General features: G+C 37.9%; 1 protein-coding gene across 1 annotated transcript in view; it reads left to right on the top strand.

Moving 5' to 3' along the window:
- Positions 1–26,135, top strand: part of LOC149806533 (orexin/Hypocretin receptor type 1-like) — a 98,624-nt gene that overhangs the window by 61,514 nt on the left and 10,975 nt on the right. The window contains exons 4-5 of the mRNA XM_089954207.1: positions 8,740–8,861; positions 23,719–23,790. Of these exons, the coding sequence (XP_089810333.1) occupies positions 8,740–8,861; positions 23,719–23,790 (194 nt within the window). The remainder of the gene's footprint in view (positions 1–8,739; positions 8,862–23,718; positions 23,791–26,135) is intronic.

Genomic DNA, 26,135 nt, shown 5'->3' with positions numbered 1-26,135 from the left:
TGGACATTACTTGATTACCCACAAAAATGGAGCTCTAAGTATCCAAACACCTAAACAACAGGAAGCTTCTCGAGCATTACAAAACAAATTCACTATAACTGACTGAGAAAAAGAATGCATTTGTAACGATAGGTTACAGACAATTATTAAATTCCCAAGGACCGTATTTTCATATTCATTGTAAATTACAATACTTTTATAGTAAAACTGGCAAAACATGCTTGCATCTTACGGATGATGTATAGGGTGGCCGCATGGTCTAAAGCGCTCGGTTTTTCATGACATCGCAATTTTACCTCTGTCCGCGTTTGTTCGAATCTCGGGCTCGGCCGGTGTGGGTATGAGAGAAAGCTTGCCAGTAGCTTCCCGTGTGTCGGTGGTTCTTTCAGGGGGTTTCCCCGGGTTCGTCCTCCACCAGCAATACAGTCCGCCATGTATAGCAATCTTGCGTTGATAAATGGTGTTAAACCCTAAACAACAATAACAGTAACACTCTCTCCAAGGGAAAACTTAAGAAAACTGAAATTGCTATACCGTGCGGCTCGTTTCTTTTTATTTTTGGTGTTTTTATGTTTTTCTATTTTAAACAAGGCGTTGTGGGTGCCAACATTTAAACCCTATAAGGTGAGCTCTCCACTTTTACATAAGAGGGTATCTATGCGGTAAAAGTGCTAAAATGAAACTTATTATAGGTTACAGAACACTTTCAGTCAATGAATGACCTCTGTTTATAAATACAGTATTTAATACACATATATTAATTCTTATCTTGTAAAAAATAATTTGTTGACCACAACCATAACGTCAAAAATCAGTTTCAAATTTTAGAATAATATCAAACTAAAGCAAGGTAATGATATGTTATTTTCAGAGGCAAACATATGGTAAAATAATGTGTACTATGTATAGGTTTTAAAAGAATGATCGTTTAATCAGGAAACAGGTTTAGGATAAATGTGTAAACAATAACATCAGTAGTGTAATTAATTATAATTTTATAAACAGTGACATCTGTAGCATAAATTATTATAATTTTATAAACAGTGACATCTGTAGTATAATTAATTATAATTTTATAAACAGTGACATCTGAAACGTAATTAACAATAATTTTATAAACAATCACATCAGTAGTGTCATTAATTACAATTGTATAAACAGTGCCATCTGTAGTGTAATTAATTATAATTTTATAAACAGTCACATCAGTAGTGTAATTAATTATAATTTTACAAACAGTCATATCTGTACTGTAATTAATTATTTGATTGACATTCAGACAAATTAAAATTTTCGCACAAGGTCTTTTAAATTCAGCATTGCGTACTATCCTAGCTACTCTATTAATTGTTTGCAGAGTATTTCGATTATATCCTTCCGAGTTTTCCATAGATAATAGATCCATAATCAGAACAGGAAGAATGGATCTTTAATAAAGCAATTTTTGACATTATAACGGAATATAGCCGGGGAATTTACAAAGAAAAGTTATTTTTGTAGTAACAGCCCAGCAGGTTGATAGATGTGTTGATTGCAATGTAAGTTGTTTTATATAGAAACACCAAAGAGTTTTTGGTTCGCCAAATCCTTATTAAATCAGTACACGAACGTTTTCTTTTGTATAGACCGAATTGTCATGTATATAGTTTTAGATCTATTGATCACCATGTTGTTCAATTCACACCAGATACAAATTAGGTCTAAGGTCTTCTGCAAGCTAACTTCGATCGCATCAGTATCTGCGCCAGCTGTAAAGATTGATGTGTCATAGGCAGAGAGACCTGACTCTCGTTTTGCTACATAAAATGGAAGATCATAATGAATTATTAAAACAGAGTTGGTCGCAAAATAGATCATTACAGCACGCCGCATTTAACAGGTTAGTTAACAGAGCCAATTGTGTCGATAACTATCCCCGGCGTTCAGTTAGGGAGGTGCGCGTCAAAGCTACTCAAGACAGTTGAAAAAATTAAAGAACATAGTTTTGCAGGAGAATCGAATGAATAACCAAGTCTGCGCACGACGGTTTTTTTACGTCGTGGTAATTCTTCAGGATCCGTAACAATGCTATTATTTTTCACCTTAATATAGTTGGGTGTCTGCAAAATGTTTTATAATGATTCCAGAGGATGAAAGCCATTGCTTCCGAAACATAATTTCATTAATATTCAGTAAGTTTAATGTTTTGTTCCTGTATTATTTGTCATTGGTCCACTGTTACCATTTACTCTTATAAATCTCTGTTTTTGTAGTTGACGTATTTTAGGAGCCAACTAATCTGTTAACTTTGTACACTTTGTTCCTTTAATTTTGGAGGAAACATATTGTGAACAAGGACAGAAAGCATATTATCCAAATTGAACTATTTTCAATGAGAGTCATCACTATCAAATCTACGTTCTGACAAATATACAATTACACAAATAAACAATTTTACCCTAAATCTTTACGCTTCTTTACTTTGCTACTTCATGATTATTCTTACATGGTTTGGAAAAAATGCGTTCTGTAAAACAGGATAGTTTTAACAGGTAGTAAGCATATAGTACAGAGAAACTATAATTTCATTGCTGTTCTCAGAGCTACTTATATATATGTGATCAACAATAATCGATTTATGATCAGTATTACAAATATGTCTTTATTATTTTTCCTAAGTCAAACAGTTAAAATTATATTCACCATTTGTTATTATAACAATCCGTGTAATAAATGTAGTTATCGACCATTATCAGATTTTCAAGAATGTTATGCAAGTATATTAATTTTTATGTTTGCTTGCTCAGGTAAACACTCAAAACAGTTCAATTCCAATCATGTATGTGTTAGGAATGATTGCTTTGCAGTATAGTTTCACAATGAGGGATTAGCTAAGTTCAATTTATTTGAAATAACTTTAAAACATTATGATTTGTGGAGTGACTAATTATGGAATGACTATGGATTGTGTTTGCACTAAGTATAAACTACACTGAACATAAACACTTTTTCGATTACGTCGTTATCATCGGCTAAACGTTTCTGTTATACTAGCCTTAAACTATAACGAGGAAGTTGTTACTCGGTTTTGAAAGGGTAATCATGATAGATAGTAAAGACAAATTAGATAATTTTTAGACGTACGTGATGGTGTTCATCAAGGAACGAATACATTTATTCAGATAAATGGAGTCATTTAGATGACGAAAAGAAGAAAGCAATTAACCTAACCTAACCAACGTTTAGTGGTAGACATTTTGAAATATATGTTTGGATGATGGCTCAAAAGTAATATCTGTTATAAAGGACCACGGAAGAACATTATGATTTGAGTGGTCTCCTAGAGCAAGAGCAACGAAGGTGAATCGATGTGACTGATTTCCTGTGGGTGAGATGTGACTGATGTTTTGTGGGCGAGATGTGACTGATATCCTGTGGGCGAGATGTGACTGATGTTTTGTGGGCGAGATGTAACTAATGTCCTGTGGGCGAGATGTGACTGATGTCCTGTTGGCGAGATCAATTTGCAAGAATCTCACATAAATTTATTGCTTCTTCATAGCTAATAAGTATTAAAAACATCTCTGATTAGTGAGAAATTTCACCAGCATATTTTAGTGAGAAAACATTTTTTTGTTTGTTTTATGTTCACTCCACATGTTCACAAAATACGTACATGGCTGTATCGTTTTCATCTAGAAACAGTAAGATATCGTGTGATGAAAGTCCCATGTCAATACAATTGTACCGTTTCAACTGGGAGCAACGTATGGTCATATGAAGTGCTTCATTGAAAAAGACGCCAATAAAATCAATCCATTTAGAAGAAGTGGCCATAACAAGAGTATCCAGAAGGAAAACAAAAACATGTCAGAAATGTATTATTTTCATTTTAAGCTCAACACACATCATTAGATGTGTTTGGGTGTAAAAGCCTAGTAGTTATGGCCTTCTGTTTAGGACAAGTAGCTATAACAAGATTTAGCAGCCATGTTATACTAAATTTATTTAGCAAACCTAAATGTCTTAGCCAAGACCCAATGTGGATATCAAACAGAAATTTAATGACATTTCAATCTGCTTTTCAGTGCGAAGCATCTAAAAGAAACAAACAATAAAAACAAACAACCATTTCAAACATAACTATACGCATGTCTTCGTACTTTGACCAAGAAACACTATTCATTGTTGAATGATACTTCAACTTGCCAAGCAACATTATTCATTGCTTTGGTGTACAACACGTGAATGCATGACCTGAATGAAATTATTTCTTAGTAGCTTCCCTTCTGATTAAATAAGTATTCTATGACACATGTTGTAAATACAACGGTTTGTTCACAATGCATCCCTTATGAAGATATTCAAAATTACCGCAAACATTCATGAATAGACTCAACGTTCAAATAATTTTTAAAAGTAGAGGGAATGTTTTATTATTTTTTGTGGAATACCAAATATGCAATCCATTCAGATTGTCAAAAATGTCATAAATTTTGATGTTATCCTTCAAGTTTTGGTCTCAGCATGCATACAAAATGGACCAGACATGCGTAGTGTTAATTTAACCCCTTTCTTTGTATTGTTATGCCAAGTTCCAACAATTTGGTAAATCCCGTTGAAAAATAGCTGTCCAAATACTGATGCCATTCCCATGCCATGTCCCTATCGGAGCATCTCACAATATTCCGCCAATAGAGTTTCAAATGCTTTCCTTCGGGCTTTTGATATAAATGGTCCTGTTTATTCAGCTGCTGATACTTTTTTGAGATGCAGGATTTCACAAGTGCACAAAACAAAGCTGCAAATGACCTAAATGGGTCCACTTCGCCACGAGTTTTTAACAGTGATATTAGTGAAAATGATTGGCTGTTGTTATGCACGTTTCATTATAAAAAATCATATTCTGCTATTAAAATATGGTATTCGGTTTATGAGTAAAGATGAAGTTCATTGTAAGGCTGAAATCTTAAGAAATGTTTTCTTTTTCAGCTATATTTTGGGATTTCATTAACTTATCTGAAAATTAATAGGTATCTAACAACGAAATCATTATCATAGTAATTCGATCATTATTGCTGGATCACGTCTTGTTGTCAGCGTTAGAAATTCCCGATCATGAACAGATGGTTCGTGTCTTGTAAATAATCCGGATTGTCAGATGCTGAGAAATCGTTAATTTCCATCAATCATTTTCCATTAATGAGATAATAGTATATATTTCGTGTACATCTTTATAATTTTAAAACCCATTTTTACCTTACAAAACAAGTGTTTACTTGCATATGTTTTTGATGTTTTTCTCTTCCTGAAATTTTCCAATTGTTTCCAAAACACTGTTGTTCATCAATTTGAAAAAGTCTGTTTAAACATTATTTTGTTGTTTTTGTCCCAAATTTGTATGTAAGTGCATCTTATTTCAGCTTTAAACCTCATTGTATTTCAACATTCTAATTTCTGTAGCGAATGCAGCATGTCTGTTTGCTTTGCAACGTACATGAACGTGTTGATACAGATGTTTTTCCCTACTCTTTTGAACATTAATCAGTTTTATTTTTGATACGAGATAAATCAATTTTAGCTGCACTTAATTTCTCTGGCGCTAATAGGTAATCCTTGAAATAGTTATGTAATTGTAATACGATATCAAAATCCACACTGAAATGCAATTAATAAGACTGTCGATAATCAAGTACGGAAATTAGATTATATATAGGTTGTTTGAGTGGAAATGAAAGACATTTCACGCGTGAAGTGGAAACAATATACAGTGATGATAAGCGACTCGCAACAATAAAATCTTTTCATTTCACTTGTGAAATATTTTCTTTTTCTACCTCAAAAACATATATTGTCTTTTTATTATATCTTTAATGCATAATTCTTCCATTTGCAATGTTTTCTTTCACCGTACTTTGTCAATGCGATTAATGACGGCATTATTACATCGAGAAATGTACGGATTTAATTTTCGTTATCACCTTTCTTGTGCGGTCTGATATCCCGACCATTGCTAACGTAAAGCCGAAACAATACTGAACGGACCAACAAACATCTAAGTGTGAGATCTTTAAACAACACATTTTAATTATTGCGAACTTAGTTGTAAGGATTTTTTATTTCTTTTTTGTTGCAATCAGCCGTGAATTTGTGCATGTTGGCAAGCTTGCAATCGATTTAATTAACAGACGTTGCACCAAATTTCGATTATCACTTAATTTCGGTTGCGATAAACGCTAATCAATGCATGATTTCTCCATTGCTTTCAGACTATGGCTCTGGAAAAAGTTAAAATCCTAAAACAATTTTATAGCCAGATTTAATCAAGCGATTGTTCTTGAAAAGGTGTACCGTTTGTCGTTGTGTGTCTCATGTATATGATTCTGCATGGTTGACCATTAATATCCAGTAGCACCAAGTTATGTAAATTCAGCCCCAGACAATTTACATAATGTATGTGGATATCTAATGATAAAAAAAATAATTGAAGCCATTTTCGTTGCTTGTGGTTCATTCTATGCGTTCATGATGGCGCCTTTCCATCGATTACATAAATGTGTACTACTTGGTCAAGAGTCTTTATACATTTTAAGATCTACTCATTCAGACGGAATGTTGAGAGAGAAAGAAGACAAAACAATAGGCCTAACTATGGAAATGCAGGTATGAAGATCATACATATAGGCAAATTTAATTCCTAATATTAAAAAGTAGTTCCAAAGGTGATATTGCCACTATAGCGATGAAAATGAAATGGTAACGCCACTGTGTCGATAAAGTTTCTCCGATATTTCAGTATATCATTATGAAATATGCAATTATATGTCACGTTAGTTCGTTCATCAGATGCTCATGAGAAGTGACCGACATTTTTTGAGTCAAGGCCCCCAAGCCATACCCTCCGAAACTGGTGGCATCTAGGTTAATACAAAATTACCTTGATCTTTACCTTCAACCTCGCCATTATTTTGTTGTACTATCATCTTTGTACTGTCATCTTTATTTTGACCGCTAACATAATGTTCAGCAATATGACCATGCTTTTTCTTTAGATTCTGCAGCTGCAGTTAATCGTATATAAACTGAGACACATCCGATCCCCATACTCACCCCAGAAGGTTATGTTTTACAACCGATCTCTTTCTACTCTCCACGATCAGTCTTTGTGCTCCAATTAATATGAATACCCATGAACCTTCTTTTTTGTTTATCTAGTGTCACGTAGTTCTTTGTGCATAAGTACCACCTGAGACCATCTCCTCTTTCGATCTGATATATTAGACACAGCGACTTTAGCTAACTTGTCATAGTCTATATCGGTTTATCACTTAATCGTGGTAATACTATGTTTGAACCCTACATATTTAAATCAAACACAAGTTTTGAGATAGTTTACGGGCTGCGTAAATGTTAACTGTTTTATTGTTTGTCTAAGAGCAAGAGATGGGAATCGGTGTGTGTGGGTGCTTAAGGGTTCCAATCCAGGGACTAGTCTCTCAGGGTATCTAATCATTTTCAATCTGCAGGAGCGGGAAATAGAGGGCATAATCGTGAGCAAGGAAGTGTCATATTATGAGTGCTTATGCAGTCCAGTCTTCATTATGCTGCTGATTCTGGTCTTCACGTTTACCATTAACAGCGCATGGTCTGAGTCAAGATCGGATCCACTACAAGTTCTCACATCCATGAGGGTACTCCTCCATATGCGGGAAATGACAATATGGTCTTTCTAACTGTCTGTTGCTGAATCGGGATTTACATGTAACCTTGTGATTACTATGCTGATGAAAAGCTGTCCCCCAAATCAAAAGGCTGATCAGCTCCCAGAAGTGACCAAAGAGTTCTCCATTGTAATTTATCTCTCACGGTACCTCTCTACCAGTGATGAATTCCCGCGCGATGTTGTCGCTGCCCACGTTTGCATTCTTGTCGCCCATCACATGTGTAAATTCAATCAAATAACTAGCGTTCGCGTAGGGCTATATTCATCAAATGCTTTTCATATTTATTTATTTTTCATTTTATTCTCTTGCATTTGTTTAAATCCTAAAATATGCATCTGATTTATACGAACAGCTAGTACAAATAATTATGTGTCATCAGTCATCAGTTTGTATTGAGCAAGTTAGAATAATGATACAAGATGGTATCGTACACAGGTCTTAGCAACGGAGGCAGAATTATCTAATACTTTGTTTCGCAGATGTCCAATTCATAATTGCTGCGAATTTCCATTGTATTTGCTGAGAATAAAACAAATACATTGGCTGCTGATTAGAACGTTGTCGTCATCTGCGTTTTAATGAGCCCTTTCAAATTAACGGATCATCGCATTCGGCTGAATTTCTATAATATAATCTTTGTGTGAACTTGATCCAAAAATTATCTTCTTAATAAATCGGTACCATATTTCTTAACTATTGAATAAAAATGAAAGATTAATCGACAATACTTTCACGTTAATAAGAAACTGCAAGATCAGGAATGTAAAAATGATTACCTCGTTCGTATCTAATGCACACGTTGTTATTATCGATATAATTGTTGGCAGTTTCAGGGATAAAAATAAGCAAACTTGTTGCACGTAATCATTTTGGTGATATCAGGTTCCATCGGCAGTGTGTGCAAAATTATTTATCAGCAGATTATAAAGGAGCTAGTTATGGCAATTTGACAACAAAATTATTAAAATATCGTGCTACATGGTTCATTCATTCATTTTGCTTAAAGTTTTATCTGACGTGTGTTCTCTTTTGACAGGTACATGGGCTTGATGCGGAAAATACAAAATGATGACATCCTAGTGGTGTTAACGTTGACGGCACATTGGCTGTGTTACTTCAATAGCGCTATCAACCCTGTTATATACAACTTCATGAGTGGTACGTAATGTAACAGGTTTGTCGTTTTGTTGAAAGTAGATTTGCATAAGGGCTGCAGCATATCTTTCAGAAGTAACAAGACAGATTGTAATCATTAGACACTTTCCAAAACGAACCTTGCAGATAGCGTATCTATAATGAACACGTGGGATACATAAAACTTCTCCCATGAGCTATTCCATCCATACTTTTCAAAAAGGACTATTTTGTTTTTACAATTTTCTTCAGAGGTATGCTAAACGAATGTCAATTTATGAATTTGCCTGCTTCTAAACTGGATCCAAATGAATGAATTTGCAATCCGTTAGAGGCACCTTTACCCGTGTAAACGAAAAGCCATGCAAATGAAACCCAATGTCCGAACCCAATGTCCAAATTGCCAGATATGTTATCATGTTCACTCAGACAATCCCAAGATTTAAAATTGTGTAGTCTCTTTAGTATCTATATCTGATTTTAATTGCAAACGATAACAATTTGCATGCGTCATATTTATAGCAGTTCAACTCTAAGCGAAGCCATACAAAACATGTGGAAAAGAACATTTGCATGAAAGATAGAATTTGGATGAAAATAGATTTTATGTAAATGAGAGAAAATGTGTATACAATTAGCTTGATTCCCTAGCGAGTGACATTTTGACACCTTTCTTGCACCGTTAATTCCACTTTTAATTTGTAGTAATGTCCTAAACACCCAACATAACATGTTTCGATCATCTACTTACGCTCTTTCCTAGCTGTATCAGATTTCGTTAAATGTCTAACCGGATTATAGTAGTTGAAAACAACAAAAAAAAAAATATTACAATAAGAGAAGGACAGAGGAGAAAGAACAAGGTACTTTGTGTCTTCTTTCTAAAGAATGTGTGCTATTTTCCTAATCACAAAAACGATTCATACTTATTACTTTATTGCAACAGAAGTTAGCAATATTTCAATTCTAAATGATATAGCAGCACAGCAAAAGGTTTTTGCTATACAATGTGGATTACAATAATTGGAATAACATGGTCGCCAACTGTATTTAAAAAGTTTTGAATATTAGTATTTTGACTAAAAGTGTTTGGCTATTAGTGTGTTGAATAATAGTAGTTTGACTAAACATGTTTGACTATTACTCTGTTGAATAATAGTGTTTTTACTAAGAGTGTGTAACAAGATAACCGGGTGGGATTTTCGGATTCACAACATAACACTTTTGACGATGATATAAATACAATGTTTAATAATGGATGACTTGAATAAGCAACTAATTATGAAAATGTGCATATATATATATATATATATATATATATATATATATATATATATATATATATATATATATATATATATATATATATATATATATAAATATATATATATATATATATATATATATATATATATATATATATATATATATATATATATATATATATATATATATATATGTTCCAAATATTGGATTTGATTAACATAAGAACGCACAGACTTAATGATGAAAAATACAAATAAATTAATTTAGCAAATATAAAGACAAGGGGTGAATGGTTCATAACGATTTGATAATGAAACAATGGATATAGTTTACTCAGGTAGTAAACGATGTAACATTTTACTCGTGTAGTAAAATGCATTCACTCAGGTAGCGAAATTATGGTGATAAAAAAGAGGGGCAGATATACAACTTATCTTTACAGTCCTGAAAGATACACTGGGTTTTACGAACCGCAAAGTTAGCCCACGGCTAACAAATTACATGTACGGAGATACACTCTGTCATCAGTACACTGTTTCAGCTCCACGGCTGCTACAATTTCAGCTTCACAGCTGCTACAGACTCCGAACACGCGGAACACTTCGAAACACTCGGAACACTCCCATCATTAGACCCTCCAGACATTAGACATTCCTGGCATTAGACACTCTGGTCACTCCAGACACAGACAGGCAGACAGAGACGCTCTAGTCACTCCAGACACACACTCTGGTCACAGACAGAGACACTCCGGTCACAGACAAACACTCCCGTCACATACAGTAGACATTCCGAACACCCCGGACATTAGACCTTCCGGTCACTCCGGACATTCGACACTAGACATTCCGGACACTCCGGACATTAGACCCTCCGGACATCCGGTCACAGACACTAGACAGTCCGGACATTATACACTCTGAACACCCTGGATATTATACACTCTGGTCACTCCAGACGCAGACACAGACATACACTCTGGTCACTCCAGACACAGACACTCCGGTCACAGACAGAGACACTCCAGTCACATACAGTGATCACAGACAGTAGACATTCCGGACACCTCGGACAGCCCGGTCACAAACAGCTCTACAGCTGAAGACGTGCAAGTCCTTGAAGCAGACTCTCCGTTGACAGAGTGATTGACTATTGGTGTGTTGAATATTAGTGTTTTGACTAAAAGTGTTTGGTATTGGTATGTTGAACATTAGTATATTGAATATTAGTATTTGGACTATAAATATTTGACTATTAAAGTGTTGACTGTTAGTGTGTTGAATATTAGTAAACAGTACTTATATGCATCGTCTCACAGTACCCCCCATACACCTCTACATATTTCTTAACAGCCTTTGGCGGGCGGATTAAACCATTTGCCCCTCCGCGAATCTAGGTACTCAGCCAGGTCTGTATAGAGGATGTAGCAATGTATGGATGATGTGCTCATTTAGTTTTAGTAAGTCTGTCAAGACGACGGGTTTCATGCGCCGGTGCATTTTCATGGCGTAATGGATGCCTCAGATACCAGTACTCAGACGGTTGGTTTTGTATTGTTCCACAGCTTTTGGCGACACTTAGAAGGCAACCAAATGTCCAGTGTTATTAGCAGGGTCAGACTCGGCTCCTGGACGACTGGAGTAGTAAAGTGGGATACCCTAGCTACAACGGAAAACCCAGTCAAAATGGTCATGAGACACTCTCGCTACAAGGCTTTTTCGGACCCCCTGGGAACGTCTGGCGACAAGGGGAATTTAACATGGAGAATGTTGGGATTGTCTAGCGACAAGGGAAAGTGGGTTTGCTGTATAAGGACGATAGGAATGAAACAGGTGAGGTGAGGTCACGGTACTGAAGATTGGTAACAGTGGTGCAACAATGTAGCAAGGGGCTGACCTCAACCGGGACAAAAGAGCAAGGAAAAACCCTATCACGTTTGGCAGGAACGGGACTGGCGGGACATAGACATATATAACACCTACAACATGCAACGTATAGACATATATGGATGAACATTAATATATCACAGGAACAACTATACAACCGACAAAAGAAAATTTTATGCAATAAAGTAAATCTTTACCAGACATATCAGTGGCCCTGAAACGGCCTTTGGTATTTATGTTAACATGATTTTGTTAACACAGAGGGTTACGCATAGGTCTTCTCCTCTTCCTCAAACTTCTTCTGACTTCTGAACCGAAGATAAGAACTCTCTTCAGACAGCCTTGTCCCTCCACATAAAATCTTCTTTTCCAAACGCTCGTATCGGTGATCGGGATAATTGAAAATGATGATCTGACGACATACATGGGATAGTCCGGTTTGAACAGCAACGACGACACCAGGGTAGATGATTCTACGTTTGTCCACATCTTGTGACAAGAACAGGTGAAGGGAATGAAATGAACGGGCTTATTTAAGAGCGGATCGAAAAGTGTTGAGGTTTTTCACCAATCCTAGCACGCGTTACAAAATTCAGTCACAGTGTGGAATCTGTCTTCCAATCAGAAAAGATCGGTCTGTGACGTCACATTTCCTATATAGATGCGCTAGCGTCCGTGCGCCGTGAATCCATGCGACTTAGTTTTCAAACCTGACGGGAACTCAGAAGACGATGAATTGGTGTGTGCCGGCCGTGGAGACGAGAAGCGATGGTATAACTGAGGCTACCAAAGTCAACATAGTCCTACATGCAGAAGAGGTCGATTTTAATTGGGATTTAGTGATTTTCTTTCTTCTTCACAAGAATTTATTCCGGTACCAGTACTTGGCACCCTATCCTTCTTTACCAAACGTCCTGGATTTTAAACAGAGATAAAAAGAAGAATTGGAGAAATGTTTACAACAGTAGAAAGAAGCAGAACAAGCTTTTCTCCTTGAACAGCAACAGCGAGAAGAAGAGGAAGCAGCAAGAAGGAAACGACAGGAAGAAGCAACAGAAAAGAAACGGTGAAATTCAAAGATTTCATGTCCAACGTACCGCTGCAGAAAGCAGAAGAGTTCATCACAGAGGTGTGGGATTCTTTGCTAACCACACTCAAATGACAATGTTAAGCCAAAAAAGACGATCGCTTGAGACTTTCTATTCATCACGACAGTTTGAAGTCCCCCGTTAGGATCGAGTTTAACTGCGGGCAGAATTAACACCTTTCAAAGTCATCGACAAAATTCAACACGTCCTACAATCTAACGATAAGTTTCACATCACCGAAGGAAAAGCGACACTACTCATGACTCACGTGTCTCTTTCACAAAGGGCCGGAGGGAAAAAGGTGTTACTGGTGGACGACTTTTGTAGCACCAGAACGAGCCTCGTCCTAATTAACAACCCTCAAGACAATATGTGTTTAGCTCGTGCCGTCGTGGTGGGACGAACGTATGCCGACATGAACGACACGGCAGAATGGAAAATTATTCAACGATCGGACCGAGCCAAACAACAAAAATAAGCAAAACTCCTGTTACAGCAAGCGGGGATATCCAAAGACACACCCTGTGGCATTCCTGAAATACAAAATTTGCCAGATGTCCTAGCTCTGCGTTACACCTTGAAAGTACACCCTCAAGAAGTGCGTGGACCTCTATTTTCTCGAGACAAAGATTTCAAAGACAGAAAATACATTCACGTCTATCATCACGATGAAAATTTCGATGCCATCGAAATTACTGTGAGAAATTTGAATATGGCTATAACAATCGAGAACAACACAAGCATTGTGGATCAAAATGTGAGAGATGTTTGGCCTCTCAACCTCGTCTTGACTAAGGACAAGAACGAGTGCATTGCCCTGCTTGTCTGCGCACTTTTTTCACTCCAGCCTGTTACCAACAACATCTGAAGACGCAAGGTTCGTAGCGAAAATGTGCTTGCCAACTGTTGAGATTGTGCACTACTTGTGGACAAGGCATACGTGCCAATAATGCCAAGTCACACGAATTTTAAAGAAAGAAACGATGTCGCATTTATCGCCAAATCGTTGACTTGGAACACGATTGCTACATTTAAAAATACTATTCCAAACAAGAGGTGGAAGATGACCAGAAGATAGTCAATTTCATTTTCTTCGATTTCGAATGCATGCCAGAGACCGGTGTTCACATCCAAGAGCCTATCCTTAGTCATTGACCTCACTGCAGCAAGATTCCTGGAGGACGTGAACAAAATCTTTCGAGGACCGAGCACGTTAGCCGATTTTATCCGATGGCTCTTAGACCCCATCGATGAGACGAGAAGACAAGAGGTCATCGAACGTTACGGAAATTGTAATTGCCATGCCACGGTAAGGGCTCACAATTTCTAGGGATAAGATGGGCAAAAACGTCTCAGAAAATATACGGAACAAAGTACCGAACGTCCTAAAGTCACTTTGAACGGAGCCAAAATAATTTCCATGCAAGTGGGACAAGTGCAGTTTAAAGATTCTATGAGGTACATGGCCGTGCCTTTGATCCGAATGCCTAAACCATTTGGAATGCCAAAAATGGCCAAAGGCTAATTTCCGCACTTTTTCAATACAGAAGCCAATCAACATGCCGTTCTACCCCATTTGCCTGAGGCTCACTACGTATCGATCAACGGAAAGCTTTCTACGCTTGGTACCAGACTCAATCCATGGACCCCATCGACTTTCAGAAAAAATGTTAAAGTATTGTCGTTCCGACGTGGACATTTCACGGCTTTCCTGTGGAAAATTTAGAGAACTGTTCATGGGACACGGAGGGATAGATCCTTTGAAAGAAGCATGCACCATTGTCAAAGCGTGTTCCTTAGTGTACCGTCAACAATTCATGCCGTCAAACGATGAACTTTGTCCAAGGTCAATACTCGGTCAAAGCCTTACGCTGGCTAAATTACTTCTGCGACAAAGAAGACAAATGGATTCATCATGCCGGAAACTGAGGAGGCAAAACGACCATCGGAACTTATTCGGTGAATAACTGGGACGTAGAAAACCCCACGATCGTGTACAAGTTTAACGGATGATAATTTCACAGATATCGCATTTGCTACCCTAAACGTGACACTAAAAATCAGTTTTTACAATGGGCCATTGGAGCAAGATAATTTTTTTACAACCGAGAATCCCGAAACCAATGTCAGCATCGTGGAACGTCTTCAACGTACCTTGAAAGAACGTATGTGTAAACATTTTACGCATCAACACACTCTCAAGTACACTGTCGTCTTACCAACCTTGCAAAGCGCTCAACCAATTATACCATCGCAGCATCGGACGTGTACCCCAAGAACTGACTCCCGACAAGAAAGTGACCGTTTTTGAGCGCCTGTTTGGTACGCCCCCGACAGCGACTGTCCCCAAGAAAAGTGGAGTGTTGTCAGCAGGAGACTGTGTGCGCATTGGCAAAAACAAACGCACTTTCGACAAAGGTTACTTACCCAACTGGACCACCGAGTTTTTTCTAGTCACTGGACGAATGCGTGGCCGTCATCCTACCGTCTATAAATTGGAAGACATGAACAGGAAGGTGTTAAAAGTAACGTTTTTCTTGGCCGAGTTACAACGCGTAACCAAAAACAAAAGACCAAGTGTACCACATCGAAATCATTCTCTAACGAAGAACCTGTAAAGTGGGAAAACGATGTGTCCAAGAAGTCAAAGTGCGTTGGAAAGGATATCCTACTAGTTTTGATTCTTGGATCTACGCTTCACAAGTCATCGACTATAAAAGGAAGTGACCATCATGCCCTTCCACACTGCCTCAGCTACCGCTACCACTACAGTGACCACACCTTCACCGAGTTCTTCTTTCCAAGATGTACAAAAGCAACATATGTGGGTGTGGTGTGGAGCGCGTGTGCCTAAATGCAAATTATCTTTTTCTGCCAAATCTTTGTGGTGTATTGTGTCATCGGTACAGCCATTGCCAATCTGAGTTTGCAACATGGTGACAAACAGTTGTGGATCATTTTATTCAGCGGTTACATTGGTTACCTTCTTCCCAATCCTTCCTTGAAACACTTCTCGAAAAGGAGCAACGGGAGTGTTGTGTCTATCACCAGTCACCACTCCAGCAATAAGAACAATCACCACAACAGAACTTCTCTTTTAGACACTCCTCTGGCTTTAGGTGACCCCTATGACAGTACTAGAACTCTGCAATTATGAACAACAACTAATTTTACTAAGCTTTACCCAGTGACAGTTCTATGGTGTTTCCCAGCAATACGTTGTGTTGTTACATGACCCAATTACCTCAGGCCATCCAATAAGATCACAAAACTCATTGGGTAGTAGCCTTGGTGGAAATGATTCATCCTACACAAGTCCTAAATGTTCTTCCAGATCAAAAAATTTTCGAGGTCAAAATCTTTAATCAGCAAATGCAAGAATGCTAGGTAGAAACCAAACCTAAAGATGCCAGTAAGAGCAATGATCTTTCACGTCACCCCTATAACTTGATGATTTGTCCAGGCTATTATTTTAGTGGCCAACATTTGGTGGACGCAATTAATACCAAATTCAAGGCCGCGTTTGGCAAACCCGTATGCAAAGTAAGAAAACGTGTCACGATATGGTACCATAAAGTCGCTCGTCACCTGTTGCTGAAATGTCCGGATGATAAAACGATAGGTATTATATTTTGTCCTCAATTGTTTGACATTTTTGGCGGAGTCATGGAGATGAGGAAGAAAGTATAGGAAAAGGGCGAATTAGCAATCGTTTACGACAACCCGAAATTCGGAAAGTGGTCTCGTTACCCGGTAGAAGTGAACCAAGAACTCAGTTTGATATTTGTGTACTCCGATGTGGTGGAGTACAACTTGGTGCGACACACCTCCGTACCGTTACTACGTGTCATTCCTTTCAAAGTGGATTCTGCAGCGAATGCTGACGAGGAAGGTGGAGACACCTATCACGTTCACCGCGAATTTGCACATCCTCATTATTTATCCGTCCGTAAGTCGTATTTTGACACTGTCAACATTGCTATGAAATGAGATCTGGGACAAAATATTCTATTTACTAAAGATAAATTCACGGTGTAACTATATTTTCGAAAACGATTCTCGAACGACCCGTAAGTCATGTATCCAGTGTACCGAGGCGTCGTTCGACAGCGAGGATATGGTTTAGGAAATATGTTGAAATCAGCCTTCCGTTTGGTGTTACCAGTTTTGAAACCGATGGTGACAAGAGGATTTCACGCTTTGAAAATGCCGCATTGACTCAAGGCGGCAAAGAAATTCTCCAAAATGTCATCATCGACAAACAAAACCATAAAGAAGCATTCATGAGTACAGACGAAAAGGTCATGCTGAAAACGGGCAAAGACATCTTAAGTCGTGGATAAACTTCTATAAATGCCCTGAACGGTGCCGAGTCAGGCATTCATGCTTCCCTGACGCCACAGCCAGGTCAAGGCAGAAAGAGACGACGAAAAAAAATTACCCCTTCAGGAGTCTTCATACTCATTAAGTTAGAAAGACTAAGAAAAGAAGAACTGTCCTAGACTTACATGTTTTATATTATTTAAAAGAAACAGATGAGAAAAAAGAAGAAAATGATTCACCAAGAGTCTTGCGCATGTTCCAAGTCGGAACTAGATCTGCTTGCCATGCCACCCACCATGATGACGATGCAAGAATCCCAAAGGGTCGAATCTCATCCCGTTTCCTCTGTCAAGGACTCATAATCCGCCCCAATCGAGTTTGAAATCAAAGGACGGCCCGAAGATTACATTGATCTGAATAGCAGTTACTTGTATTTGAAAGTCAAAGTTCTCACAAAAGAATCCAGTTGGATGTTTTATAGACAAAGAGGAAATAGCTACCGTCAACAATTTAATGCATTCCTTATTGAGCTCAGTGGATTTGTACTTGAATAGCAAACTGAACAGCAGTAGCATGGTTACGTACCCTTAACCAGCGTTCCTGGAGAATCTCTTGACATACGGAACAGAAGCCAAGAACACCCATCTGGATGCATGTGTGTTATGGAAACCTGGCACAGCAAGCAAATTCGATGACACCAACTGATTGAAAAAGACGATGAAGAACACAATGTGGGATTTAACTAACAAAAAAGAAAATCCTCCAAGCACGTAGTCTAGAACTGATGGGTCGTTTGCATTTGGACATGTGGTTGCAAGAGAAGTATTTGCTAAACGGTGTGGATGTCCGTATGAGACTATATCGTAGAAGTGCCGTTTTCCATTTGATGAATGAAATTGATGCCGCTTTTAAAACCAATATCGAAAAAACAAGACTCTACATGCGACGTTTCGAAGTGTTACATAAGTGGGAAACGACATCAGCGACACTTTGAGCAGAACGACCGCCAAGTATCCAATACGACGCGTAGAAGGGAAAACTTTCACCATTCCAGCTAACAAGTGATCCATTATCGAAGATCATTTGTTCCAAGGAGAGTTACCCAAACGTTTGATCATTGGCATCGTCAGCAACGAAGCCTTAAATGGAACCAAACTAAAAAATCCTTTCAACTTTCAACTCTTTGGAATGTCGAAAATCGAAGTCAGTCGCGAAGGCAAGACCTTGTGTACCAAACCTTTCGAACCTGAGTTTGGTGACGAGAAGAATTACTTGAGATTGTACTTGTCTCTGTAGGAAGCCACCGAACAGTTAAGGACTAACATAAGCTACGGTATTATGTACGATGATTGTACAGGAGGTTATGCTTTGTGGGCTTTTGATTTCACTCCAGACCAAAGCAGTGACGAGGGACATTAACACCCTATAAAATCCAGTCAGACTGGTGTGGAACTTCGGTTTGATAAAGCTCCAGACGTGACGGTGAATTTCATCTTTTATGCCGCATTCGACAATATCATAGACATTAACAGTTTGAGTGAAGTCATTCTAGACTATTATATTAGAAGCTATGGAAAACTGTAATCCCTCTTTAAATGCTGACGAATCAATGGAAATGGAATGGGAGGATACCGTAAAGGTTGAACCAAAACGCAAAGACGAAGAGAATGTGGTGATGAAGTCCAGATGGCCAGAACAACAACACAATTTAGTCTTCTGTTTAGCCAAATACATGGCAGAACAAATTACGGAATTGATCAGGAAATATAGCTATGGATGTCGAAGCGATCATCCCAGTCAAATTCAACACGATAAATGCCTGATGATGAGTCAAGAAGAAACTTTAGACGAGTATCTGGAGGACGCTTGGAGTCTCATCTCAGAAGAAGCCGTGTTGAATCATTTGTAAAAAGAATTGCGTGATCATTTCTCTACTCCTTTGATAGCTCTAGAGATGCACCCCATCGAAGATCTCTAGGCCCAGAGTGCGGAGACAAAGCGAAGAAACGGTTACTTGTCAGAGATTTGCAAGCAAAACTTTCGTATTGAATTGATGACTTATAATTACCTGTGTGGAAAAAACACAGAACAAACAACACAAAAATGGATACTTTGGAACATTATTACCTTTCGAACCACAGTTAACACATTACTTCTTGGAATTCTGTTGCCTGTGCTAAAGATGAACTGCGTCATAGCAAACCTCAAGACCATCAAGCTTATGTCACCAACAAGGACGACAGTCATCTCCTAGGAACCCACTGGGTAGCCGTCTACTTCCCTTAAGAGGGTTCTGTGGAATAATTTGATTTGTATGGATTGCTACCTTTGGAAGACGACATCATCGACTTCATGAGAGAAAATGACCAGACGACACGATTCTATAATGCGAAATTACAAGGCATATATTCCATGTTGTGTGGACAATATTGTGTGTATTTTCTTCAACATCGCAATCTTGGATATTCTTTAGAACATTTAGTGACTTATTTTGATCGCCACTCTTCTAGAAACGATGACCAAATAGATCGATGGTTTTGTGACCATTATGGTGATTTTTTTGTCTTTTTGGCTGAACAACTTCCATCAGTGGAAGTCTAGCTTCACTTCACAACGTTGTCAACTTTGTCAAAAATAGTTTGTTATTTGAAAAATGTTTGTTTGTTTCTTTGAAAATAAAGTTAAATGATTAATTGTTGGTTGTTAGTTATTTGAATTTAAAAAATGTTTTGAAAAGATGTATCTATCGTTTGTTTTAAATTTGTATCATGATACATGCTCTTTAAAGTACTTTATCCCTCACCTTCAAATCAACAGTCATAGCGTTCCGACTCTAAACATTGTAAGGATGTTTTCTATCTCGTCCCCGCGTGAACCATATAAAGTGTTGTAGTCTCCAGTCTAACCATCCATTGTTGACTCATCCTCCTCTGAAAATATGTTCAAGACTAGCCAAGCTGAACAAAACTAACGTGAATTTACACCGTGTCAGGCAAAGCCTGATACCGAAGCCTGAAGAGATAGAAAATATCAGAATCGTGAATGTGACCGAAGACCTGATAGAAGAGCTCTTCAGAGAGGAAATCAAGAAGAAGAAAATAATGGACGGAGAAATACAGACTTTAGAAGCAGGGAGAGAGAGAGAGAGAGAGAGAGAGAGAGCAGATAGAAAAGCAGCAACAACAGCAACAGAAACAACAGGAAGCAGGAGAGGTTTTGTCGACTGCCCTGTAGACACGAAAATGTTCTTCTTCTCATTCCGAAGAAGCAGACCCTATCCTGTGGGAAAGCCTATCGCCAGATGGGGACGCAATCTCAGACCATACAAGATTGCCATAACTCCCTCTCCACAAAAAACATCCATTTTCAAGGCTACCTCAATACTCTAGAAAAGAGATACTATTTGAATTGCCAATGGTAAGTTTGTAAGTTTCAACAAAAGTAGAAGTGTGTCTATAAGCACTTCATTTGTTTGACTTTGTTAGAAGTATGTATATAAGAACTTCGTTTCCGTAGCTTGTCAACAAATAATCTGTGTGTTTGTGTTTATAGTTGATGTTTGTAGTCAAAACATTAAGTGAGTGTTTATTTTAGGTCCGCGCGTTTCGTGTTTATTCTGGAGTGATGATATGAGTCTTGTACGTTTTGGTATCACGGAATGTTTTCCTTCACGTCCGCGCTTGACAATATAATGGAAACGCTCGTCATTCTGGTTACCCATCACTGATTGCAGGAATATGCCAGGTGCCATTTAGATGAGCTGGCTATGGAGGCCATAGCGGAAAGTGCCAGAATAAAAGAGGAGGAGGAGAATAAAAATAAGTAAGAAATGAAGGAAAGGATCATGCCTCACCTCATGCTGAGACCTATATGTGAGGTGAAGCCAGAGATGAGGATGCCTTTTCAACCATTATCTGCACCACAACCAGTAGCAGCACCACAGGCATAGCCACAACAACCAGTACAGCGTCTACAGGAAGCAAGGAGGCAGTTCATCCCAGAGTGTGGCACAGAAGACAGAGGGAACAACAGAAACAAGTGCTCACTATCCCTCAAACGGAGAAGTGGGATAGTGAAGTAAATCAACCTCGCTCTGCGCTCCGAACCACACGCATCAATTGGGAGCAAGACTGGAGCAGACGATGCGTGTATGGGGCTAGACCTGGAACGTGCCAATATTGAGAGGTGCATCTGGAGTTCACAAAAACAGCCCTTTTCAGGGCTAACCAAATCTCTAAAAAAAAAGACAATATTCAAGTTGTCAGTTTGTGTGAATGTGAAGTAGTGTGACTATAAAAACTCATTCCTTTACTGATGTGATAGTGTGTGTGTGTGTGTGTGTGTGTGTGTGCATGTGTGTGTGTTTGTGTGGATGGTAGATATTGTCTTTGTATGAATTTGCGTACGTTTGTGTGATAGTAGATTGTGTGTTTTTTTTTTCTCTTTCCGGGTGTGGATAGTAGAGTGTTTTTTATGCGTTCGCGCACGTTTGTGTTAATAGTATATTTGTGATTGTGTTTTCTTTTTCTCCTTCCCGTGTGTGGATAGTAGATTTTGGGGTTTGTAAGCGTTCGCGTACGTTTGTGTGGATAGTAAATATTGTGGTTTTGCCTCCTTCCCGTGTATGGATAGTGTATATTGTGGGTTTTTTTTATAGTATTTTTTTGGGGTTTCTATGTGTACGTTTTTGTGGATAGTAAGTATTGTGGTATTTTTTATAGTATATTTTTAGGGTTTGTATGAGTTCGCGTACGTTTGTGTGGATAGTAAATATTGTGGTTTTTTAATAGCATATATTTTGGGTTTGTATGTGTTCGCGTACGTTTGTATGGAGAGTATATAAGGGGTTTGATTTTTTATTCTTCACCTATGTCGGTAGTAGATATTATATGAAGTGAGTGTAAGGGATGTTTTCCTTCACGTCCGTACTTGAAGTATATAAAGGGAAGCGTTCATCATTCACGCCATTCAACAATGAATAAACGAAGGTGGCAACGAATTTATTTAACAACTTGAAAGACAGTTGGTACTGGATGGTGGATATAGCCTACGTGGTGAAAACACTTGCAGATGAATGGAAGTTTCAAGGTATCCTAGACTTTGTGACCAGTCTGAAAGTAGCCAGAGACCTGGTAAAAGGAATGATAGAGGGGGAAATTAAGAAATTAAAAGGTTTAATTTATCCTCAGTATGTGAGATTGGGGCCGTTGATAATGTAATGAAAGTCAAGTGCTCTTTGAAAGAAATATTAAATTTGACAGAGTGGTCTTTTGTGAAGTGGGAGCTAAACCAACTAAAGAAAACTGACGAAATGATGAGAAAGGTAATATTAGACCCTTTTCAGAGCCGCTCATATACCGCAAAACGATTTGCTTTCTTGACTAAAACTTTTTAGGCGGTTGTATAGTTGTTTGTGCGATAGATTAATGTTCATCCGTCTATGTCTGTATGTTGTATGTTGTATGTGTTATATATGTATATGTCCCACCAGTCCTGTTCCCGCCAAACGATCTAGTTTTTTTCCCCTGCTCTTTGGTCCCGAATGAGGTCAGCCCCTTGCTACATTGCTGAAACATTGTCACAAATCTTCAGTACCGTGACGTCACTCACCTGTTCCATTCCTATTGTCCTTATACAACAACCCCACTTTCCCTTGTCGCTAGACAGTCCCATTATTCATCGTGTTAAATTCACCTTGGCGCCAGACGTTCCCAGGGGGTTCGAAAAACCTTGTCGCCAGTGTCTCACGACCTTTTTGACTGGGTGTTCCATTGTCGCTAGGGTATCCCACTATACTACTGACTAGTCCTTTTAAATCGAAACATGCTGCATATAAAAGCCTCTTCACATTCTGATTTTGGCGAGCAATATGTGGTCTCTGACCATTTTTTCCTTTGAACCTTACATCAATGTTTATCACCTGTCACAAATCACTGACCAACCTTGTTATTTCTCATTTGTGGAGCGTATGGTGGTTGACTATTATAACCCGCGTCCGTTTTCAAACCACCTCATAAATGTACAATATCCATCCAAAACTTGATTTCAATTTGAGAATAACCTATTCACCCAGATTTTACAGCACTCTTTTTTAGAAGTCGGATAATTATTCTCCTTTGTTGATACTTTAGGTCAGTTATTTTCCAACTTGATGCAATAATCTTCATATGTATGATGTGCTACACTTAAACCTGCAAATTATTTATAAAACATTATTTTCTGTATCGGCATCAGTTAAATTTAATGACAGGTTCAAAGAAACGAAACAATTATGACCACACCTTTTCAAATGACTTTAATATTTACTTCATGTTCCAGGTAAATTCCGATCGCAGTTTAAAGCGGCATGTTCCGGATGTTTCAGAAATCGACAACAACCTGGTAGCAGAGGTAATCTCTCTCTCTCTCTCTCTCTCACACACACACACACACACACACACATAAACACACACACATGTATAAATATTTATTTGCGTATACTCAAAAGAAAACAGATGCACTAAAGTGTATTTATTAATCGTAATGGGGATTTTATTTTGCGTGTGTTTGCATACGTCCATTTTGCTAAAGATTTGTTTCCTTATGACTGCTTGCGAGAATGGATCAGGTAGGACTAACATTGTTTTCATTTTTGGTGTTTTCAGAACGTAATTTTAAAATGACATTTCCTTTAAACTTAGTATGCGTGTCACTTTTTGATACGCTCTTGGCAAAGACTGATCCTATAATGTCCAATCGACATAAATATCTGCGATGGTTATCTGAACCGAATTACAACGTTGGTTTCCAACTTTGCCATTGACTCGTTAAACCTGACACTTATATGACTCTCAGAAATATTCTTAGAACGAGTCCGGAAAATGTTTGGAAATATGTATTATGCACTTTTAGAGGATGTGCAATGTATCTGCGAATAGCATGCAATAGTACACTTTTTTGTTCCCATTGCGCCAGCAACACAGTCTTACGATCAAAACGAAGAATCTAAAATCTATATTGCATTTGCAAATAATATATTGCCTTTGAAAACAAAAATGTAATGAATCTGTGTGATGCAAAACTTTATTTTAAAAAAAAGAAACATTGACAAGTTAGCCAATCAACTATTTCGCCTTTTTTGTACCAAACCTTGCACATTTTTTCCAAAACAACTCTCGATGTTGCGCGAGAGTCTGGTTGAACGAGATTAACTTTACTGGCATACCCCTTCAATACTGATTCTACCAACCGATGAAACTGTCTGCATCACATTGAGGATTATAGATTTTACCTTGTTCTAACACTAAAATAATTGTTTCTCTGTAAAGCATTCAAATATTTTCAACAATTTTAAACGTTTTCTAGGTTTAGTATTTTCTCCTTTGTTTTGGTAATCGTCTCCAGTATTCCTCGATCGATTATGGTATCGGTAAGATCGACTTACCCTGTCAACCCATCTGTTCTACCAGTGATTGTTTCAGTTCTGCGTGGTTTTTCCGTTAACTTGGGATTTTCGTGTCAATGTCATCGCAAAATTACAAATAGTTATTCTTATAAAATATCTGAACAAAACTATCACCCATATCCCCCACCTAAAAACAACCCCAAAAGAAATCGGTATTAAAATTCGTAATTACATGCATAGAAGCGTCAGCTTGCTTACAAAACTACTTACTTACTTATTTAAGAAAGAAAGAAAGAAGGAAAGAAGGAAAAAAATAAAGAAAGAAAGAAAGAAAGAAAAAATGAAAGAAAGAAAGAAAGAAAGTAAAACTAATTTATTGAAATGCATGCATATTTATTTTTTTTGATGTGTTATCTAATCGTTTGTTTAATTATCTGTATGCATCCGTGGATGAACGGAAATGTAGTCCGTAGAACTGCCCACATGGATCCATGGAAATGTAGTCCGTAGAACTGCCCACATTGATCCACGGAAATGTAGTCCGTAGAACTGCCCACATGGATCCATGGAAATGTAGTCCGTAGAACTGCCCACATTGATCCATGGAAATGTAGTCCGTAGAACTGCCCACATGGATCCACATTGATCCATGGAAATGTAGTCCATAGAACTGCCCACATTGATCCAAGGAAATGTAGTCCGTAGAACTGCCCACATTGATCCACGGAAATGTAGTCGGTAGAACTGCCCACATTGATCCACGGCACAATTAACGTATCAAAATGTGGCTGCAGCAGTTCATTCCAAAAGGATAGAAACTTTCATGAAGAAAGAGAGTTATCGCTTTTGCAAACGAAGTTCACATTACCTATATCAGTCATTATTCTAGATTTGGAAATAATGTATCTCTTGAGCTTTAGATTTTGTTTAGACCAATAAAAAATGCCGTTGGTTCTAAAATGTCGATTCTGATTATATGATACTAGAAACACAATATTAGACTCAGTTTCAATGTTTGAACGATCTACATGCCATTCGTTTTCATTTATCGCAAAGTTGTCAAATCGCATCATTCGTATGGAGAAATTACCGCAATGAACTGTTATTGATGTCATGATCTCGTAAATGACAGAATGCTTAACCTAGCATATTCCACAAGTCAAACTCGTCTTTAAAGATCAAGATCAGGAATAGATAAACCACAAAGAATAAAACGGGGCTGTAACAAATCCATAGAAATCGCTAATACTAGTGGCGCCCAGCGCTGAAAAGGTAGTTTATTCTTTAACATGGTTAGAATATTTCACCATCATTGCGATCTGAAATATTGGTTGTGTTAACTTTTTCGAGA

Source organism: Sinohyriopsis cumingii, chromosome 1 (assembly GCF_028554795.1).
Source record: "Sinohyriopsis cumingii isolate HCF-2022 chromosome 1, ASM2855479v2, whole genome shotgun sequence".
NCBI lineage: Eukaryota > Metazoa > Mollusca > Bivalvia > Unionida > Unionidae > Sinohyriopsis > Sinohyriopsis cumingii.
The sequence above is the reverse complement of the archived record's forward strand: the minus strand, read 5'-3'. Positions and strand labels throughout refer to the sequence as shown.